Genomic DNA, 22,229 nt, shown 5'->3' with positions numbered 1-22,229 from the left:
GTGCTTCGTTTGTGCTGGTTTGTGCCGGTAAAAGTTTCGTTTGTGCTGCGTCGGGTTTTAAAATATTAGACATTAAATTATTGTTGATGACGTCACCAACCCAAAATGATTGATGCTCCAGGGAAAGAGATTTACTTTACGGGCAGTCATTGCTTTTAGAGGAGGCTTAACCCAGGATGCTCTTGGACATTATGTGGCCTATTGCAGGAGGTCTCCATGTGTCTGGGAGATGTATGACGACCTGAGAAGTGGAGTGACAGGAGTGTCAGATAAAAACAAAATATGCCCACATGCTGTATTATACACAAAAGACTGATTGCACTATTTATATTTAATTTCACAAGTTAAATTATTTTTGTTGAACTTTTTGTATGCCACACACCCTGGTTTTCTTACTCTTAGGAGAAGTAGTGTGCTATTTTATGTAAGTTTGCACTCAAGTCTATTATTTTGTGTGGTATCTTTGGTTTAAAGACAGATTGTAACTTGTCAGTATTAAGTGTTTTTAAGTTTAAGTTTTTTAAGTTTTTTTTTTGTTAATGGATGTTCGATAGTACATTATTAAATTTCAAAAGTTAAATCATTTTGATTTAATTGAGTCATGAGTTTCCACATACATAATAATAATAATAATAATAATAATAATAATAGTAATTAAATGATATATACACACAGACACATAGATACACACACAGTAGTAGCCTACCAGTCAAAAGATTTAAAAAGTTTATTTTCTAATGTTTCTCAAAGTTTAATTTTCCCTTATGCTCACTAAGGCTATATTTATTTTATCAAAAATACAGTAATATTGTGAAATATTATTCCAATGTAATACTGCAGTTGTATATGTGAATATATAGTAAAGTAATTTATTCTTGTAATCAAAGCTGAATTTTAGCATCATTAGTTCAGTGTCACATGATCCTTCAGAAAACATTCTAATATAGCTACTGATGTTAAGAATTTGATGCTCAAGAAACATCAATGTTGAAAACAGTTGTGCTGCTTGTTGTTCTTTTCTTCTTCTGAAAACCAATATAAACAGCAATTCAAAGATTTTGGTTAAGTAATATGAAAAATAATACTTTTATTTAGCAAGGACATAATAAAAAAAAAAGGATGATCAACATTGATCAAAATTAAGAGCCTTTCTTAACTGAGCACCAATAATTATTGAGCATACAATCAACATTTTACTATGATTTCTAAAGTATCATGTGAAATTGAAAACTGGAGTAGGTCTAATGATACAGAAAATTCAGCTTTTACATCACAGGAATAAATGACATTGTAATTATATTAAAACCGAAAATAGCTAGCTTTAAAATACCTACTTTAAATTGTAATAATATTTCACAATATCAGTGTACGTTTCATCAAAAAAATAAAAAAATAAAAATTAGCCTTAGTGAGCTTAAGAGACATAAAAAAAGAAGAATCCAAACTGTTAACCTGTAGCCTATAGACCTTTACACACGAGTATAAACGCAGCAAACAGATTATGGTGCATGTATTTGTGACAATTTTCATATGTTATTAACAAAACACAAGATACAGCAAGTAAAAACACTTACCTTGAAGTTTGTGTTGCATCCACATCCTGTGATCCGCAGTGTTAGTTAAAAGTTGAAAACGCACAGGACAACATAATAACCTAAGTGAATATTATGATTTGGTTTGCCGATTCTTTAGGTCTTACCTTGTTACTTTAACTAGTCTACTGTTAAAAAAAGTGGTGCACCGTCTAGAATTCTCTCTCATTCAGTGTCTCTCCCATTCAGTTGTGCACAAACGGAGCACAAACGAACGAGACTATTTTGGGTTGGTGACGTCATCAACAATAATTTAATGTCTAATATTTTAAAACCCGACGCAGCACAAACGAAACTTTTACCGGCACAAACCAGCACAAACGAAGCACAAACGAACGAGCCTATTTTGGGTAAATTTGGAGCATGTGGGGGGGCTGGTGACGTCATCAACAATAATTTAATGTCTAATATTTTAAAACCCAACGCAGCACAAACGAAACTTTTACCGGCACAAACCAGCACAAACGAAGCACAAACGAACGAGACTATTTTGGGTAAATTTGGAGCATGTGGGGGGCTGAGTGACCTCAGAGTGACCTAAAAATATTCTTTTAATATCTAAAAAACCGAAACAGCACAAACGAAACTTTTTACAGCACAAACCAGCACAAACGGAGCACAAACGAACGAGCCTATTTTGGGTAAATTTGAAGCATTTGGGGGGGCTGGTGACGTCATCAACAATAATTTAATGTATAATATTTTAAAACCCAACGCAGCACAAACGAAACTTTTACCGGCACAAACCAGCACAAACGAAGCACAAACGAACGAGACTATTTTGGGTGAATTTGGAGCATGTGGGGGGCTGAGTGACCTCAGAGTGACCACCTAATATTATTTTAATATCTAAAAAACCGGAGCAGCACAAACGAAACTTTTTACAGCACAAACCAGCACAAACGAAGCACAAACGAACGAGACTATTTTGGGTGAATTTGGAGCATGTGGGGGGGCTGGTGACGTCATCAACAATAATTTAATGTATAATATTTTAAAACCCAACGCAGCACAAACGAAACTTTTACCGGCACAAACCAGCACAAACGAACGAGACTATTTTGGGTGAATTTATAGCATGTGGGGGGGCTGAGTGACCTCAGAGTGACCTAAAAATATTTTTTGAATATCTAAAAAACCGAAACAGCACAAACGAAACTTTTTACAGCACAAACCAGCACAAACGGAGCACAAACGACTGAGCATAGTTTGACGACGTTTTGCGTTGGGTGGGGGGCCAACTTCACGCAGGTCATCGACCTCACAGCTGACACAGGTAAACACACGTGCTAGAAGAGTTTTTGTTTTGTTTGTTTCTGGTCCCGCTGCGGATGACACGATGCCATCAAGCGGTATCTCTGGTCGTAATCAGTCCTTCACTGACCAATCAGCGTTCATTAGCAGAATGCTAGCGTGTTATGGGCAACAACAACTCAACCTGTAAGAAATCGAAAGGACATAAGTACTCGTTCATTCAACTTGTGACCTATAACCCATGTTGAACTTGCAAAATCTACAATCAGATTTGAGATTTATCAACGGCAATCGGGTGAAAGAGACAAATTTAGCCGTCTAGCCCCATTGACTCCCATTCATTTTGCACTCATGGCGATCGCCGCCAGTGGAACTCTGGTGGTACTACAACCAAAATTCGGTACAATAGGGCTTAATAGGGAGTGGCCAGGCTCTCCGTAGACAGGCTCTGGTACTACGTCTGGGACAGTCTGGGACTGCTGTATATTCTTAGGTTTCCAGAACCAAATTTTTTGTAGGACCAATCAGCGAACAGAGGGAGTGGCTGAGAACGATGACGTTGATGTAGTGCGTCAGTTTCAGTTGGAGTAATGGCAGAGGAGAAAGATGTGAGAAAAGCTATTCGGTCCTTTGTTGCAAAACTGCCGAATATACAGAAGTTAAAGCCGGAGCAAGAACAATGTTTGCTAAGTTTTATTGGTGGCAATGATGTTGTGGCCCTCCTCCCCACCGGGTTCGGGAAAAGTTTGATTTCCAGCTCACTCCGTTAGCACTAAGTGCCAGAATTCCATAACTACTAAACTGCCGCAAGCAGTCATTTTGATCGCTATTCAAAGCTCTGGGCTATCTTTAATGATAAATCCCAAATTGAGAGATTAATACATTTATTGTACTAGGATGTCTTTTAAAAACAAAACAACACCATACTGTACATTTAAACAAGTTTAATTATAATTTATAAATAAATTATATTCGTAGATGCCCTGAACAAATAGCCTATAGCCTATGTTTTCATGTTTCCACTGTTTGATCGCGCCCGCCGACACACACACACACACACACACACACACACACACCATATTCCAGCATTGCAGCCTGTTCATTATAGCCATAATAAAATATAATAATAAAATAGTCAACCTAACATATAAATTCAACTGCTTCTCAGTACTAGTTGGCTACAATTTTATGCGTGTGATGATTTTTTCCGTCGATATTGGACCGTGAGTGAAGTTCAAAATCCTATGATAAAGAATAGTTTAGCGTTTAAATACATCGCAAATGTTGAAACATTTCTTACTTTCACTTTCGCTTATAAAGCATTTCATTTTGGCTTTAAATGTAATGATATTCAGAACAGAACAAGAATGAAAAAATAACTAAAGGCTTTAGTTATTTTTACATTCTTGTTCTGTTCTGAATATCATTACATTTAAATGATTTGTGTTGAATATGTTTAGTGTATTTTTTTACCACATTTTATTGTTGCGTAGGCTATATTGGTATAATAATACCGAAATTCAGTGCGGCCAATATGACCGTTTATGACCGAAATAGGTAAATAATAGGCTATGTTCATTTGTTTGTTTTTTTGCCTTATGTGTAATTTATATGAAAAACATTTTAAATGAAAATACAGACACTTTTAGGAAAAGTCAGGTACCAGAAGGATTGTATTTATTTTTTCAACAAAGTTATTGCAGATATAAAATTCAAAACGGTCAAAATGACAAACAGTTCTAGAGGTGAATGAGTTAGCTAAGGCGAACGATAGGGATGCAAAGCCGATAGTTGTTGTCGTCTCCCCTCTTGTTGCACTAATGGAGGACCAAGTGAAGGAGGCAGAAAAGTTGTTTCCGTATCGCGCAGTAGCCTGGTGATCACTGTACAGCATTTGCGGCAGATCCGAAACGACCGCAGCGCCGTATTGTTAATGATTAGACCCAGCTTCGACAGTTGACTGAATACATCACTGTCCTTAGTGTCAAATATACATTTAAAATTTATAATTGTTCCTTGAACTCTTAAATTCGATTAACAAAACCAGCAGCTCTCGTTGACAGACATCTTATTCTAAACATAATCCTCTGATCATTTGGACTTCTTGTTTCCGCCGGCCGGTTTCGGCGCATGATGACATACGTCACAGTCAACCACACGTTAGCGATTGGCTATGGCAGATCCTGAGCGACTCTGGGCAGATCCAATAGTTTTGAACTTTAACAGAGAACCTGCCTACAAGGAAGTAAACGTTTCTCAATGGAGAGAGGCCAGACTCTCTGTACAAATGAAATGTACGAGTCTGGTAGAATCAGGCTATGAATTCTCCGCATGGTGACTAAAACGCCTCTGATTTGCCACTGCGTTCATGCGCGTAATATACATGTCTGTGATTGGCTACAATGCTCAACGCTGAAACAACACTTAACGTTAGCTTCGTTTCGTTTTCGTAGCGCTTTTCCATTACCAGTACCAGCTCAACTCGGCTCGCTTTTCCATTGCAGATAGTACCTCCACAATAGTACCTGGTCGTCATAGCGACGCCGCAGGAAACTGCCGTGACCTTTTACGCGAGACACACGCGCTACCCACACACACAGGACAATGGAGGAAATCGAGTGTATGCTGTTTTTGGATGTTTTTATTTTTGTTTGCTGTTTTTTTATTCAGGATACTCCGTCTGGCGTGTGCAATGATGACGCAGTGAATAGTGACGATTCTCTCTGACCAATCAGCAATCTGTCGTGTTTTCACGTCACATTTTAGTATCGCCTCAGCCCGCTTAGAACCTCGCCGGAGGTGGTACGAAAAAAAGTACCTGGAAGCAGATACAGTTACAACTTTTACACAGTGGAAAACCAAACAGAGCCGAGTCGAGCCAGTACTGTGTAGTGGAAAAGCGCCATAAGTGAACCTCCTCTACAAATACATCTATTATTAGAAATGAAACACTGCGAATCATCATGATGATCTTCATCTGCTCCTCGATTAGATGCCGTTCCTGCAACGGACCTTCAGTGGACATGAAAATCACACCAGAACAATACATAAAAACCATTTAAACTTTATTGGAATCTATGTCACAGTTGTTGTTATTGTCCACAAAAGGGTTAAAAAAAGAGAACAGTCATGGGACACTAACAGAGTTTACCAGCCTACAGTCAGAGCTTAGAGGAGGACAGGAGGAGAGCAGTGACAGAGGAGCGCCTCAAGTGTGTACTGGACGCTCAGAGGACTCATCACGATGATGATGATGATGATGATGTTTATCTACAACACACATGCACAGCAGACACTGACGGACTCGCTTCATCACAGGCTGTAGAACTTCAGGCTTCGGTCCATGCCGGTGGAGGCCAGGAACTGAGCGTGCTCTCCGAACGCCACGCCCGTCACCAGGCCAGAGTGATCTACAACACACACACACACACACACACACACACACACACACACACACACACACACACACACACACACACACACATCAGCTCAGAGCACACAACACACACTGCTCACACACATCAGCTCACAACACACTCCTCACACACATTAGCTCAGAGCTCAACACACACTCACACACCTCAACCCTCTGGTGCTGCTCGTGTGTGTCCATCCAAGAGGACCAACATTTATCATTTTATTTCAATGAAATTAATGTACTATATTTTCGGTCGATATTTTTTATTTAATTTGTATTTTTAGGAGATTTTGTGGTCCTACATTATCAGGGTTTCTGCAGGAATCTTCAAATGAAATGTAATGCCTTTTTTTACATTTTAAAAGCCATACATGACCCAACTAACCTCAGATATATTAGATTGCTGTCCAATCATAAAATGATACACCGCTCTACAGTAGTTTGAAAGTGATTGCAGTACCAGTTTTGGCCACAATCTTACATACGGTTCCTTTAAGTGAACTTAAACAATCCTCACATAAACCTATAATAAATGTCTCCGGCCAGAAGTAATTACCAAACCGGTTCCGCGTGTTTATCACACTAATGTACATATTTTGCGACAGCAAATAAAAAGGATTAATTATATAGGCTATATTCAAATAAATTTATAATATAACATTTTCTTCAAAACTGTAAATGTTTAATGCCTGTAGGATTTATGTAATGCTTTTTAATGCCATTTAAGGCCTTCATTTTCACAAAATCCATTTAATGACTTAATGCTTTTTAATGCCCCGCAGAAACCCTGATTATATTTACTCTGCTAAAGTGAATAAAGTGATTATAAATGCATTGACCTGATCTTAAACTGTGGTAAATCTTGAATGCCTTAGAGCACAGACTTCAGTCTGATCTCTTTTCAAAGACGACACTTGGCAGATTATTGATGAAGTGAAACAAGTTTTAAAAAGTGAACTTAAAAATAATTTTAAGTTTATTGTAATGAAAAACGTGCAAAAATACTATTTTTAGTGGTATAGCGTTCAGTGAGAGTGTGTTTGGCTGCAGTACCAAACGCTTCCACTAGAGGAAACTCTCTCACTCATTTACAGTGCGCTGATTTCTGACCGCGAGGAGCTCAAGTGTTTCTCTCAGGACCATTTAACCTGTTCCAGTCATGTGCATGAGTTTATTCTGTGCTCACAGAGCAAGTGCCAAAACCTTTACCAAGTTTCATAACATTCCCACTAATAAATTTAAAGAGCACCAGAGGAAGGCATTTCTGAGTGACTCTTGGACACACACACACACACACAGACACACACACACACACACAGAGAGTAGTTTGGCAGGACCTACCAGAGAAGTTGAGCACCTCAGACCACTGTTTGCAGATGTAAACTCTGATGTCGGATCCACCGACGGCCAGATATGTCCCGCTCTGGTCGAACACCAGAGACTTCACCTACAGGAGACACACGGGATCATCAGGCAGGCTCTCAGGGAAAACAGTGAGGAGCTCATGAAGAGCACATGCAGAGGAGTCTGGGGCTTATACAACACCTCATAATTGTTGTCCAAAGTGATTGTCTTGAAGTTCTTGAGTTTCCTCAGATCCCACAGCTTCAGTGAGCTGTCCTGAGCACCTGCGGGACAAACAACATCCGGGACTGTTACACACTCATCCAGAGATCCATAAACAACATCCGGGACTGTTACACACTCATCCACAGATCCATAAACAACATCCGGGACTGTTACACACTCATCCAGAGATCCATAAACAACATCCGGGACTGTTACACACTCATCCAGAGATCCATAAACAACATCCGGGACTGTTACACACTCATCCAGAGATCCACAGACAACATCCGGGACCGTTACACACTCATCCACCAGAGATCCACAGCAGTCACAGCCGACGCTGAGCCAGAGGTCTGCTCTGCTCATAGAGGGACTTAATGGTGAATGTGTTTCTAACATATGCGCGTCTTATCGGATATTTTTTATATTTTTTAGAAGATTTTGAACATTGCCATCCTGCATTTTTTTATGCGCCATCCTAAAACGCACATAAAAATAGGCTGATGGAAACAACTATTGACAGTTATTAAACTGAATAGAAACAACATTGTTTTAAACTGAGCTGAATAATGACACTAAGTTGAAATTAGTTTCATAATTGACAGATTTTACAACATTAAAGGAGAACTCCGGTCAATTTTAACATTGAGCTCATTTTTTTGTACATTTGGAGTGCTGTCAATACAGAGAACAACGACAAAAATCGGTGTTGCCTACACCGTGTTATCCTCTTTTTAAAATTTGCACCCTGTTGACTTCAATGGGGCAAGTACTTAACCTGCTTTTAGGCTCTTAACATCCTTGATGTGTCATTACAAGTGCACAGAAAATGTGAGTGATTCCTTCTGAGTGAACACGAGTGGATCTGACTGCAGCAGATGTGAAAGATATGTATAAAAACGATGTTATTTAAGCCAGCGCAAATACCTGTGTTTACATCCTGTTTTCGGTCGAAGTCCAAAGTAGTCGATTGCCGAGTTCACGCGCGTGATCATAGGTAACTAAACCAATGCGCGTGAACTCGGCAATCGACTACTTTGGACTTCAACCGAAAAACAGGATGTAAACAGGTATTTGCGCTGGCTTAAATAACATCATTTTTATACATATCTTTCACATCTACTGCAGTCAGATCCACTCGTGTTCACTCTGAAGGAATCACTCACATTTTCTGTGCACTTGTAATGACACAGTAAGGATGTTAAGAGCCTAAAAGCAGGTTTAGTACTTGCCCCATTGAAGTCAACAGGGTGCAAATTTTAAAAATAGAATAACTCGGTGTAGGCAACACCGATTTTTGTCGTTGTTCTCTGTATTGACAGCACTCCAAATGTACAAAAAAATTAGCTCAATGTTAAAATTGACCGGAGTTCTCCTTTAACACTGTTCATTACTGTAAAGCTGCTTCAGAACAATCTGCATTATATCCGCGTCCTCTTATTGGATATTTAAAAAACTTTTTTTTTTTTTTAAGTTTTAGAATTTATAAACGTCGCCATCCAGCAGTTTTTTATGAGATATCCCAAAAATAGGCTTTATAACACATAAAACATAAAAATATGCCGATGTGCATAAAAATATGCCGATGTGCATAAAAATATGCATAACTATTGAAACATAACTATTATAGTTTTCGAACTGAACAGATTTTCTTTCAAATTTAGCTGAATAATGACACCAAGTTGAAATTAGTTTCATAATTAAGAGATATTACAACATTAACACTGTTTCAAAGCAGCTTGACAGTAATGATCAGCATTGTTTGAAGTGCAGTGCGGGTCATGTGACCTACCGGTGGCCAGATAGTAGCCGTTCTCAGAGAAGGCGATGGCCGTCACAGGACCCGAGTGTCCGGGGAAGTTGGCCACATTGGTGCGCTCCTTCAGATCCCAGATCTTAATCTGAGAGTCGGCTGTGCCGGTGCCGAAGATCAGGCCGTCAGGATGAAACTGAGCACAGGTCAGAGCTGGAGGAGAAGAGCGGGAAACACTTCAGTTTACTCACAGTTAAGGGCTGAGGAACAAATACTGTTCAGCCTTTTGAAGATCCTCAAGATATGTTTTATATGCGTGTTATACATTTACATTCACTCATTTCAACCAGAAGCCAATGTTGACAAGAAGATTCAAGTGATCTAATGCAAGACATGGAACCGTAAAAATCTAGTTTACACTGAGATTCGAGGAAAGGAAAGACTGATGAGCCTATGGGGGAATATTCCCATTTCCAGACAATTCAGGCCCTGCTGTCAGTGACACTACACGTTACATTAAACCAGTTCTGAATAAGGGGTTTTAGTTCCAAAGCCTATAAATAATGTGCTTAGAGATGCATGATATATCGCCCACCATATATAATATAAATTCAAATATAAAGAATTATTTGTATTGGCCAAAATGTTTGTATCCGTGCATCCCTAATCAATGTTTCTATTACCAACAGGACACAGAATATATGGTTAATATCTGGAACACATACCACACCCAGCGGTCTCATCAGTGACTTTAGTCAGCACACGTCCAGTCTGCACATCAGAGAAGGCCCAATACTACAACACACACACGTGAGATGCTTTAGACTCAGACACACACAGAAAACTGATACAAACAAGGATTGTTCTTTTCACAAGAGAAGAGAAACTGAACCAGCAAACAAGTTAAAGGGGCTCTCGATTCACACAGATCATACTGTGATATATAACAATGTGTGTGTTGCTTGAGTGAGTGAGTGTGAGAGTGATGCTGTGTTCCAGTCCAAAACTGTCATGCCCTTCACTCGCTAACTTCCCTCCGTCTCGTTCACTCGGATGTAGCCTACATCATTGCTTGCGTTGCACGAGTGCCCACTACTGGCGGAAACTGCGGCGGGCTGAACTGGAACGTCCTCAGCCCTTGATCACTGGGAATCAGCTGTGGAGTTGATTTATTATTTACATTTATTTTTCCTTTAAGAATTTGTTTAATGCAGCATCCAGATGTCTATAGGTGTTTGGGTTGTTTTAAATAAATAAAAGAATTATAATTAATATATCATAGAGTTGTTTGTTGTGCTGGTGATTAGACGAGATCTGTGGTGACGTCACAATTGCAGGGCTTGACATTAACTTTGAGGCACTTGTCCTTCGGACAAGTAAATTTATGTTTTACTTGTCCATGCACAAAAGTCACTTGTCCGGGTAAAGATTTATAATTTTATAATTTTTTTTTGTGTGTGTGTGTGTTTTGCTAATGCAGAATTCGAACAAACCGTTGAAAGCATCCAAACACTATCAATATTAATAAAATTCAGTTGAAACAGTAGAAAGGAACGTGTCCCAAGAACAGAGTTCCCCTTTCAACAAGAAATAAGGATCTCCAGACTCCATAATACAAAGTAATACTTTACGCTGGTGCGCAGTGTATCACCAGAGGAAGTGGTGACTCTTGTAGGTATCCTCAGTATTTGCAAGCTAGCTAGACTTACTGTATACTATATCTAAAATAATTTTGTAGACATAGAGATGCACCGATTACAATTTTCTAGGCTGATTCCAGTTTTTCATTGAGTTTGACCTGCCGATTCCGATTTATTTTTTCTAACCACTTTACAGCACACACAAATATTTATTTTTGATCTTTTCTTTAACCCTTTCACGCGTAAGTTTAAAATATTCTAACTGACACCCCCCACCCCCCAGAGTGAGTTTTTTCAAGGCGAACGTTCCCTTTAATGTTTCCATGGCGACGCGTCACGCGATACACCGCAGCCACAATAATACTGTATGACAGATGTGTCGCTTTTATTTCGCTTTTCCTTTATTCAAAATATTCACAAACTTGCTTACCATGTCATCAACTAGCCTATCTAATATCCCGATTCACAAATACGTGTAAGTGAGTGTGTTTGGTCGTTTAAAAACCTTTATAAATAATCTTGATCTATAATAACATGATGGGCGCTGCAATGTTGTCAGTCGGATTTACAGCACGTGAATTCATCAGTTTCTCCCGAAATAAATGCAAGAAAGTGGCTGGTGAACCGAGAAGAATAGAGTAAACTTTATAGTTCCTTCCACTATGTTTGTCTGATATGAATAACACATGTTGGCAAATTATGTTTGAATAGATTGTTATTGCTGCTTCCACAGACATCAGTGTGTATTTTACAAACTCCAAATGTATTGTTTTACTCGTGCTTGTGTATTTAAATATCTGAAACCTAAAATAAACATTATGAGGTTGAAAACACTGCTTAGTTGTGATATATGACAGCGCTGAATGCGTCCGACTCTCAGCAGTTTGAATCTGGCAGTTTGAATCTCAAATCGGTAAAATTAAATCTGTAAAATTATAGACGTAATGAGCGGCACATGACGTGAAGTAACATGGCATTTTATTTTGTTTGAAATTTAACTTGTCCAGTGGGACAACTAATTTTCTCTTCCACTTGTCCTAAAAAAAAATCCACTTGTCCCGGACAAGCCTTAATGTCGAGCCCTGCAATCGTACTGCATTGTGGGACACATAGGTGCCTGAAGTGTACATATGAAGTAGACTCGCTCCCTCGGTCAAAATCGAGGGAACGAGGGTCTGTCCATATACACTTCCCTCGTCCGCTTCACGAAGTGGACGCAATTCATAATGGCGGCAGGGATTCCCCCGAGGGGAAGTGCTTAGGGAAGTTCACAAGTGCATGTCTAAAAGTGGACTGGCACACAGCATGAGAGTGAGAGCGAGTGAGCGAGTGACAGAGTGAGCGTGTGAGTATGTGTGGGTGAGAGAGTGAGAGTGTGAGTGAGTGTGAGAATGAGAGTGTGTGAGTGAGTGAGTGAGTGAGTGTGTGAGTGAGTGAGTGCGAGAGATACCTGGTCCTCAGAGGAGCTGAGCAGATAGTCTCCAGTGGCGTGCAGAGAGAGGCCGGTGACTCCCGCCTCGTGGGCCCTGATGACCTGCACACAGTTTCCCCCAGTGACCGACCACACGCGGATCGTGCTGTCCGGAGACGCAGAGAACACCACCGACTGAGGAGAACAGGGAAGAGCGGTGAGAGATCTGACACACACCTCCTGATGGACGAGTGTGTGTGTGAGGAGCGAGGGCCTACCTGAGCAGGGTGGTAGATGACGGACGAGACCTTTTTAGTGTGTCCTTTGAGGGTGGCGACAATCTGCTCCTCTCGCCGGTCGAACACCACCACGTTCTTATCCGCACCACCTGAGGAGAAAAACACTGTGTGTTACATGTGCAAGCGCTCACAGGAGACACATGATCTAATCTGACCGTATTCGTGTGCAGGGTTTTTAAAATCAAACTTAAAGGGATAGTTCACCCAAAGATGAGAGTTACCCCATGATTTACTCACCCTGAACACATCCTAGGTGTATATGACATTCTTCAAAAAACATACAGCCATTGACTCCCATTATAAAGCTTGGAAGAGCCAAGACATGTTTTAATATAACTCAGATTGTGTTCGTCTGAAAGAAGAATGTCACATACACCTAGGATGAGTTCAGGCAGAGTAAATCATGGGCTAATTCTCATCTTTGGGGGAACTATCCCTTTAAGAATATAGCAGTTATTTGAAAAGGGGGAGGAGCCATTCATGTCCCGCCTTAGCTTCCTGTTTCAGTGGAAATGACATCAACGCATCAAACAAAGCTGCACGTATCAAGGCACTTCAGTGGGACTTTAAAGCCATATCGCAATTCCTGTTCTTCAGTCCCCAAATGCAGATTAAGACTCATACCTTTTAGGATATCTAAGACTTTTGATGGCCTTAAATTTGACACATCTGACTTTCTAAGGCCTGGTGTGAATGTATTGTAACGGTACCGGTGAGGACTTTGTTGGTGTCTGTTGGGCAGAGATCCAGAGAGAGGATTCCTGGGACACTGGCACTGTGAAGACCCTGTGAAGCAGAACACAAAGCGTGATGTTTGCATGTTGCTGAGCTAAAGAGTATAAACACATAGCCAGGGCTTTTTCTTCTCAGAGCAACTGGAAAGGTCGTACTGGTACAGCGATCACACCAGTTTACTCGCGGACTAGGGGTGCGCAATATTGACTAAAAATTATATCAATATTTTTGTGATAATAAATCACAAATAACAAATCACAGATAATCAATTTTTTAGATAATATTTAGAGGATATTTTAATAAGTGTGTGTGTACCTTGGCAGGTTTGTGGACACAGACTCCTAAAGTTCCTGATATTCTTCATATGCTGTGGTCAGTTCACAGCAGTGACAGAAATCAGCTTTTAAAATCAGCTTACATTGAGTTCCATCTTTATAAAGCCATTTTAACCTAATTAAATGTATGCATCATATTTTGTGTCAAATTCTCACATTTAATCCATAAATTCAAGACACAATAGGGCTGTTACCTATTAAATCAAATCAGAATCAACAAAAGTCATGTTTGCACTGCAGGGAAACACAGAAGCTGCATCTGAAGTGTAGATGCTTTTACACAGACTGTTGAATGCAGATCAGAGGAACATCAGTGTGTTTAACCCGCACGTACACATGCAGAAATAATGTGCTGATGTTTTAAACGCTGAATATTGATATTTTAAATGGATTTAAAAAAAGAAAAGATACTAAATTAAGTCACTGTTAATGAGTGAGTCATTGAGTTTCAACTGATTCATTCAAACGGCTGATTCATTCAGGAACGAAGCATTTGTTTTAACGAGCGAGTCATTGAATCATTCATTGGGTTTAGAAACACCACTGTGTCTTTGTTTGGAACAATTTTCAGTGGTGAAATGGAGTAAAAACAGGCAATGAAATGCAAGTCACTTAATATTAACATTTGTTTTTTACAACAGTTCAATAAACAAGATCACATTGTAATCATGCTGATATTTGGAGAAATAAACAGCACTCTTCATGTGATATTGATTAACTATGTTAAATATAAATATAAAGCCATAAAGAGGTATTTTTGCACCTTATCTGGAATATTGAGGATTTTACTAGAGTAAATCACTCAGTGAAAGTGTGTGCTCTAAACGCTTAAGTGCACTAGTCTAACCTACTAGACTACATGTAGTGTACGAGTGAAACTCTAGATGTGCTTTAGTGAAGTGAGGGACATTCTGGATAATGACACGGTATTATTGATGAAGATATCCATCACACACCCCTATCGCGGACCCATCTGGATCACGAGACACTGTTACTACACAGCGCTGGGAGATCCGGTGAGAAGCGTTCAAACTCAGTGTCTAATTCTCAGTTATGAACCACAGATATGAGATACACAGATTTGTTTGGGGAACACAACTCGTAAGTTTGGGAGCAGAGCTATGGAGTGAACAATGGGAAACGCTCGTGTCTTGGTGACTCACAGCATGGGACGCCACTTGACGATACTTGCTGAGATCCTCTGCTCTGACCAGCTCCTCCGGCACGGTCTTTCCTCTCTGAACAACACACACACACACAGAAGGTTAAGGACACGAGTAAAAGCACATAAATTAAACGTAAAAGCGACTGAAAGCGCACCTTCTTTCTCTCGGTGGTCAGCACGGTGGCCTTGTCTTGGAGCTGCAAAGAGAGGAGATCAGCTTGATCACTTCTGAACATGTGATCTCACACACACAATCATACCCCTGATGAACACTTGTGTGTCACGCACCTTCTGTATGATCTCCGGGGTCATTCCCACCTGTTCACTGACCTCCATGGCCTCCCCGCCGGCTCCCTGACAGGGGACAGACATTACAATCAAACACTACACTAGACTGTGCCATGAACGCTAGCTCTAGAATCTCATGATGCGATTATTGCGGTTCACAATCGATTATCAGTTCGATCTATTGTCCACTATACAGCTGACAACATGATCAATGTTCATGAACCCAGCAGCGCATGTGTTGTAGGCTATATTGTCATTATTAGTAGCAGAATCAGTAGTACGATTATCATCTTTTAATAATTACTGTTATCTATTTTTTTTTTTTTTACAGAAACACCAAATGACGAATAATATCTTAAGGACAACACTGAAGTAAAACGTCAAATACGCATTCATGCAGGATTATCAAGTTTTAGTTCTAATTAAGTTCTATCATTAAATAATGCTTGATTATCATAATATCATGCTTGATTGACTGATTTTAAGAGTGTACATTTTGATATTTAAAAATCTGTACCATTTTACAAAGATAATCTGGCGAGTAGCCAATGGCGATTCTATTGCCAAGGTGTGTGTAGAGGGTTGAAGAGAGAAAATTACTTTGCAACTTTAACAAAGATAAATAGTTTTTTAAATACATTTTATTTAAGAACAATTGTTTCAAAAGTGAATGCACTTTAATAAGTCATAAGTCAGTTCATAATTCCATAAGTGAATGTCATTTAATTTCAATAAAAGATGCGACGCTTGATTTGGTTTATATTTGCCTATTGCTCTTGTTTGTGGACATACGAGACAATACAGTACTTTTTCCCTCTAACATTCAGTATTGCTTTCAGAATTGGAATTTTGCTAATATTTAAGAGAGAATTTCGAATTTAGCTTTTCAGCCATTTTGAAGACTAGCGACATAAGGCGATGTGGACAGACTCTACATCACACAGTGAAAGAGTGAGTGACTCCCACGGCTGTGCTTTATCATCCCGACACCACACTCATCAGATGGGCTCTAACGGCTAGCAGATGAAGCAGCAGTGGTGTGTGTGTGTGTGATGTGCAGTACTGACCACGGCTGCGGGCTGGGACGCAGGAGCCGCCTGAGGAGCCACCAGTCCAGCCTGAGGCTTCAGCGTGGCCAAAGCTGCAAACAGAAGATGAACAGGTGAGTGCCGTCCGTCGCGACCCCAGAGAGGACCTCACACACACACACACACACACACACTCTTACCCTCTCGGGCAGCGGTGACCTCTTTGGTGAGGCGAGCGATGACCCTGCAGGCGGCGTCGTGCTGGTAGAGAGCGTGGGACAGCTCCTGTCGAGTCGTCTGAAGCTGCTGTCTCAGGGTGAAGCTGTGCAGCATCACTGCGTCCTGGAACACACACACACACACACACAGATGAGATCGTGCGAGTGAAAAACACAGGTGAATATAAACCTACGGTATCCCTAGAATGTGTCTGTGAAATATCAGCTCATAATTCCCCCAGATCATTACTATAGCCGGTCAGAGTTGCCCCTTTTCGGGTGTGAGCAGACACGAGTTGCAGAGATGTGATCGAGCGCGTGACAAAAACAGGACATTTAAGACCCAGAAACCACAGCAAATACATCCACTGTTTCAAAGCTCTGAGCAATCGTCCATGTAGATGATTGACATGTAGGCTACTTTAAACCCAAGAAGTAAAATAGAAATAAGCGTATCCAGAACAGCGTGAGCCAGCTACTGTCCACTGTCCCTCACACGGGCTACGCTTACACGCACACAAACAATCCCGTAGGAATCGGACTGACGGCTCAATCGGACTGAAATCTGATGCAGTGACGTAGAAAGAGCGTAATGACGTAGGAATAGCACAATGACGTGCAGAACGAGCTGTTCTCCTGATGAATAAAGTGTGGTATAAACGAGTGTCTCGTCCTCCTATAATCCTCCTGTCTCTGCGTGTGTGAAGTGGAGCAGGACAGCGGCCCAGCAGTGCTGCTTCAGACGCTCATACACACACGACAGGGCAGTTTTACTGAGTGATCAATATAAGCAGCGGCACAACGGTTCATATGCTCATTATCTCCAAATTATGACCAAAATGGATCAATATTCAGACTGCTGTTTAAACAAATAAAGAACCGATGGTTTTACACTACATTCAGATTCACCAATCAGAATGAATTCAGTCCGACTGAAACAGAAGTTGTGCATGTAAAGCCAGTGTTCAGCCGAACCTCTCACGCCGTTAGTACACTAGTGCACTGGGGTAACGTCAGCTAGATAAGCTAGCTTAACTCTCAGCTTAGCGCTCACCCTGCTAACTGTACACCGCGAGCCCACCATTACTGCCACTGCTACAGCTAAACACACTAGGGCTGGGTATCGTCTGAACTTTAACGTTTCCGACTACGACTCTGCTTATCGATTTCAATTCTTATCAATTTCTATTTTCGATTCCAATACGATAAAAAAAAAATACTTAGATATCATTAATGTTTATTTTAAGTCTTATAGCAAAACATTTAATTATATCTGAATATCATGAGCAAAACTCAACAGGCTGAAGAACACTTACAAGAGGAGCGTTTGCCTGTGAAGACACCACAGAAGAACAACTAGCTCTGATATAGATTATTAAAGACAATTAACACTCTGTAAATAAATAAATAATAAATCAGCAATTGCAACAAATAGACAACTGAACAAAGATATGATTGAAATAAACAGTGTTTTCAGGTATTCAGGTTCAGAAACTAATCAAATGTAGAATAACACTGCACTTTATTAATAAAATATACATTAGAAATATAGTTACACAAGTTATTCAGTGAAGAACGAGTGAATCTTCTCTGTCTCGTCTGATCAGTGTTATCATAGAGACGCCGCAGGAATATTAGTGCTGTCAGTAAACAGCCTCTGAGTCTCGTGCTTAAAGGGTCAAAATCACATGAAGTCTCTCTTCTGAGAGTGCGCAGCAGAGCAAACACCAATGCTTTAAAGTCCTATTAAAATGCACACAAAGGAATCTAAATTTACATTTTATAACAAGTATCCAATTCCTGACGACCTTTTTTTTAATTGTATTACTGATCTGCATGAGTCACGCGGGTCAGGATTCGGGTTGGGGATCGTTTGGGTTTTTTTCAATACTGGTGCCAAATCAATACTTTTAAAACGGTACCGGTGCCTGAACCCATACATTAAAAAAAAAAAAACCCTTCAAAACGATGGCGAATGACATTAAAGAACGGGTTATTATTGAAAAAAATTTTTTAATTGAATATTTAACATTTTTTAGAGTAAATATATAAATATAAGTAAAACACAACAAATTTACATCATGAATTCACAATAACCCTAAGCTACAGTAATCTAACACTGCTAATAACAGCACAGTCTGTGTTCTGGCGTTCCACAAACCAGCTCCACATCTCAGCACTTCCTTCACGTGTTCTGTCTTCTCTGGCCAAACACCACAGCTCTCCTGAGTCATGTCCTCACACGGCGAGCGCTATTCAGATCATCACCTTAAACGCCGTGAAGCGAAAGAAGCTGATGATCACGCGATCTGAACATTAATCACAGCGGTGTGAACGATCGTACGCGCCGAAGGGTTAACCAGCGATCACATGCGGTGATGATGCTTGAGTGTTTCGGAGAAGCAGAGGGCAATGTTTCACCGATAGCCGACTGAGCTGAGGCGTTTATGAGGCAGCGAAATCTGCGTTTTGATTCGGTCCGGTTCCACACCGGTCACTTGCGGACCGGTTCCCTATCGGCGCCGGGTCTCGGTACCCAACCCTAGTCAGGACTTTAGGCTGAAATAAGCAGAAGAAGCTCGTCCCTGGACAAACTCATGTGTGGAGAAGAGCCTGTCCTGGGGTCGGGAACTCACCCACTCGTCCTGCAGGGATTTGAGGATGGCAGGGATGCTGGTGGCGGAGGGAGCCTTCGGGCGGATGGGGTGCGACACTGAGAGAGAGGAGAACAGGAGTGTGTGGATCAGTATACTGGACCTGTGCATTCATCTTAGATTTACTTCAACTGCTCACACACATTTGAAAACTTTGCCTCTTTTTTTCCAAAACTTTACACTCAAATCCAAGAATTGCACACACACAATGCGTCTCGCAAGAGCTAAACGAAGCACTGCATTCAAAATATCACAAACATCTCAAAGGCAAACATTTGTCTTACATTGCAAACACCTTTGCCATAATCTTATATTTTTGGATGCATCATACAGTTATTAAAATCCTAAAGCTCTTCTTTCATGAGCTCATATGTTCATTTCTGTACGAGATTGAAAGTAATTGACAGAGAGATGTTGCAAAGTTCACGCTAAACACGAGAGCCAGACTGAAGCCACACTACAGTACTCAACATTGAAGTGGAAAAGCTCACCAAAGTCCTAACACAAGAACAGGTATTGTTCAAAACTCATGTATAACTTTGATGAAAGCTTTTGATCCACTTCAAATGTTGACTACTGTATTTATATATATATTTACTGTAAGCATTTATGATTGTGAATAGTATACAGTATTACACAGTCCGAAGAACCCATAACTTGACCTTTGACCTGTTTATAGGCCTATTCTAAAGCCCTGATTGGCAGGTGTTCAGTAAAGCAATGAGTGTTTGCACATGCGAGGAGTGTGTGTGTGTGTGTGAGGCTCTGATGAATTACTGTGGTGTTTTGATATGTGTTTGAAAGAGGAAATCAAGATACTTCCTGTAAGACTTGTGTGTTACATAGGGAAGTGTGTGTTGTGGTTTGCAAAAGGTATTTTATGAAATTGAAAACTGAGTCGAAGGCTGAGAATTAGTGTAAGGTTTTGCAGATCTGGTGTGTGTTTCTGGCGTTGAGTGTCAGGTTTCCGAGCGTGTGTGTGAACACTGTGAGGTGTGCCGAGTGTGTGTGGACCAGGCGGGCTCCGGTACCCTTGATGTCGATGAGCTGCTCCTCAGACAGAGGCTGGCCGTTGATGGGGTCCGCTCCATTCTCAGCGATGTACTTCTCGATCAGACGCCGCTCGAACACCTGGTTGGACACGGGAGAGACACACGGGTGCTCCGGGACCTCGTTGGAGACTGGAAGAGGACAAGATATGCATTTATAATCATGTAACTCCATTTTACAGTGTCCTTGTTAGGTGATGATACTTACTGTGGCAATGATAACAACAATACATTGTGCGTCATTATATGCAACTAAGCCTGAACTAAACCCTACTCCTGAAAGTACATGATAATTAATAGTATTCAGCACTTAAACTTATAATTACTAAGTGTATCAAAAAACACCTTAAAATAAAGTTAGTGTAGCGTTAGGATCAATAGGTTTCATTCAAAGCAACAAACCTGAAGTGTCCTTCCTCTGCAGAACAGAACACCTCATTATAGTGCCACCACTCTTCATCAGATGTGTATCATACGCTATTGTCTCATGTTTAGACTCAACAGTTAGGCTAGACTTCACAAACCTTGAGGTTTAGGTTTATTTTCCCTTTTTAATCGGTGTTTCGCTCGCCGACACAGAGTTAGCTCGGGCTTCAGACACACAAGCAGAACTTCAGGCCTCAGGTTAAACACATATGCGCTTCTAGTTTAGTGAAACACAGCAGAGCCGCGGAAGAAAGCATCGTTATTAACGCGCAGTTTCTCGAACACAAAGTTTCTGCTAATATGCGCACAATGGCTAACCCTGCTAATCACTCATGCTAACAGAAACAAACTCACTTACTCGCACAAACCAAAGACATCTCGCTCGAACAGACGCGCTTCCGCTTCTCAGGTAAAGCTGGAGTTATATCAGTTCATCCACCGGGTTAATATCCACACACAGATGATGATTTTAGCTCAGTCAAGGCGCTGCATGCCCTGAGTCGGAACGGTCGGAACACGTTGAGATGCCGTGCCGCTCAAACACCGGTGCATGACGGGATACTGGAGAGCGGAAGTTGAAACCGACGGGCTTCCGCGCACCACATCCTCAGCCAGAACATGTTTACGCAAAAGTATAATCGTTTAAATATATTAATCTGTACAGCTGATAATGGGCGTGTAAGTAGAAGTCTTCTCGATAATCACAAACGGCCTGATTGGCTTGTGTTGACCATAGACAGTATATAAACTGGACACAGCGACCCCATAGGTTTCAACGGAGAGAAAGTGAAGCACATTAGAAGCCCTCATTTCCTGATTGCCAGGCGTACTGCGCAGACTCAAACTGAGCTTGACAACGTGGATGTGACGTGAGCAGCCTGCCTGACAGTTGTAAGTTTTCTAGTAGCTGTGCCAGACGAAATCTGAACCATTCCCTTCCGAATCTTGCAGAGATGGAAAGTGTGAGTAGGAGCTGTCCATGAGCTAGGAGCAGGAGCAACGTCATGACTCTCTATGGCCTTCTCCTTTGACTTTATCGGACTTTATGCCTCCACGTCCCCCAAATTGCATGCGAGCTTCTCTTCCTGTCTCTACGGTAATTTCCAGAGAGTCGCGTGGTTATGACGCAATCGTTAGCCTACTTTTACAAAAACTGCTTCTACGGGGCCATAACGTAAGATACAAGGTAATGGAGCCTTTTATACATTGTCGTGTTTCTTTAGAAATAAACCATGGACAAATGAAGTCTTTAAACGCCTCAGATGTAAAGTTATTCGCTGTCAAAGTGACGCCAAAATGAATGGGAGTCAATGGGATGCTAACAGCAGGTGAAGGCTTGTTAGCCAATGGCGGCTCCCGGGGGTACCTTCAAAGTAATATGAAACCCTTACCCAC

The 22,229-nt window shown here is 40.8% G+C and overlaps 1 protein-coding gene across 1 annotated transcript; it reads right to left on the bottom strand.

Annotated features, from left to right (window-relative positions):
- Positions 1–5,894: 5,894 nt before the first annotated feature.
- On the bottom strand, positions 5,895–21,660 carry prpf19 (pre-mRNA processing factor 19). Its single transcript, XM_081382595.1, has 16 exons — positions 21,193–21,660; positions 20,391–20,540; positions 19,342–19,418; positions 16,688–16,829; positions 16,527–16,600; positions 15,460–15,525; positions 15,327–15,368; positions 15,170–15,244; positions 13,647–13,722; positions 12,916–13,025; positions 12,677–12,832; positions 10,312–10,381; positions 9,626–9,799; positions 7,810–7,892; positions 7,606–7,711; positions 5,895–6,256 (listed from the first exon to the last, which is right to left on the bottom strand). Exons 1-16 carry the CDS (start codon positions 21,209–21,211, stop codon positions 6,159–6,161), a joined length of 1,518 nt encoding a protein of 505 aa, XP_081238721.1. The 5' UTR covers positions 21,212–21,660; the 3' UTR covers positions 5,895–6,158.
- Between the last annotated feature and the right edge of the window lie 569 nt (positions 21,661–22,229).

Source organism: Scardinius erythrophthalmus (assembly GCF_964197995.2).
Source record: "Scardinius erythrophthalmus genome assembly, chromosome: 13".
NCBI classification, from domain to species: Eukaryota; Metazoa; Chordata; class Actinopteri; order Cypriniformes; family Leuciscidae; genus Scardinius; species Scardinius erythrophthalmus.
The sequence above is the reverse complement of the archived record's forward strand: the minus strand, read 5'-3'. Positions and strand labels throughout refer to the sequence as shown.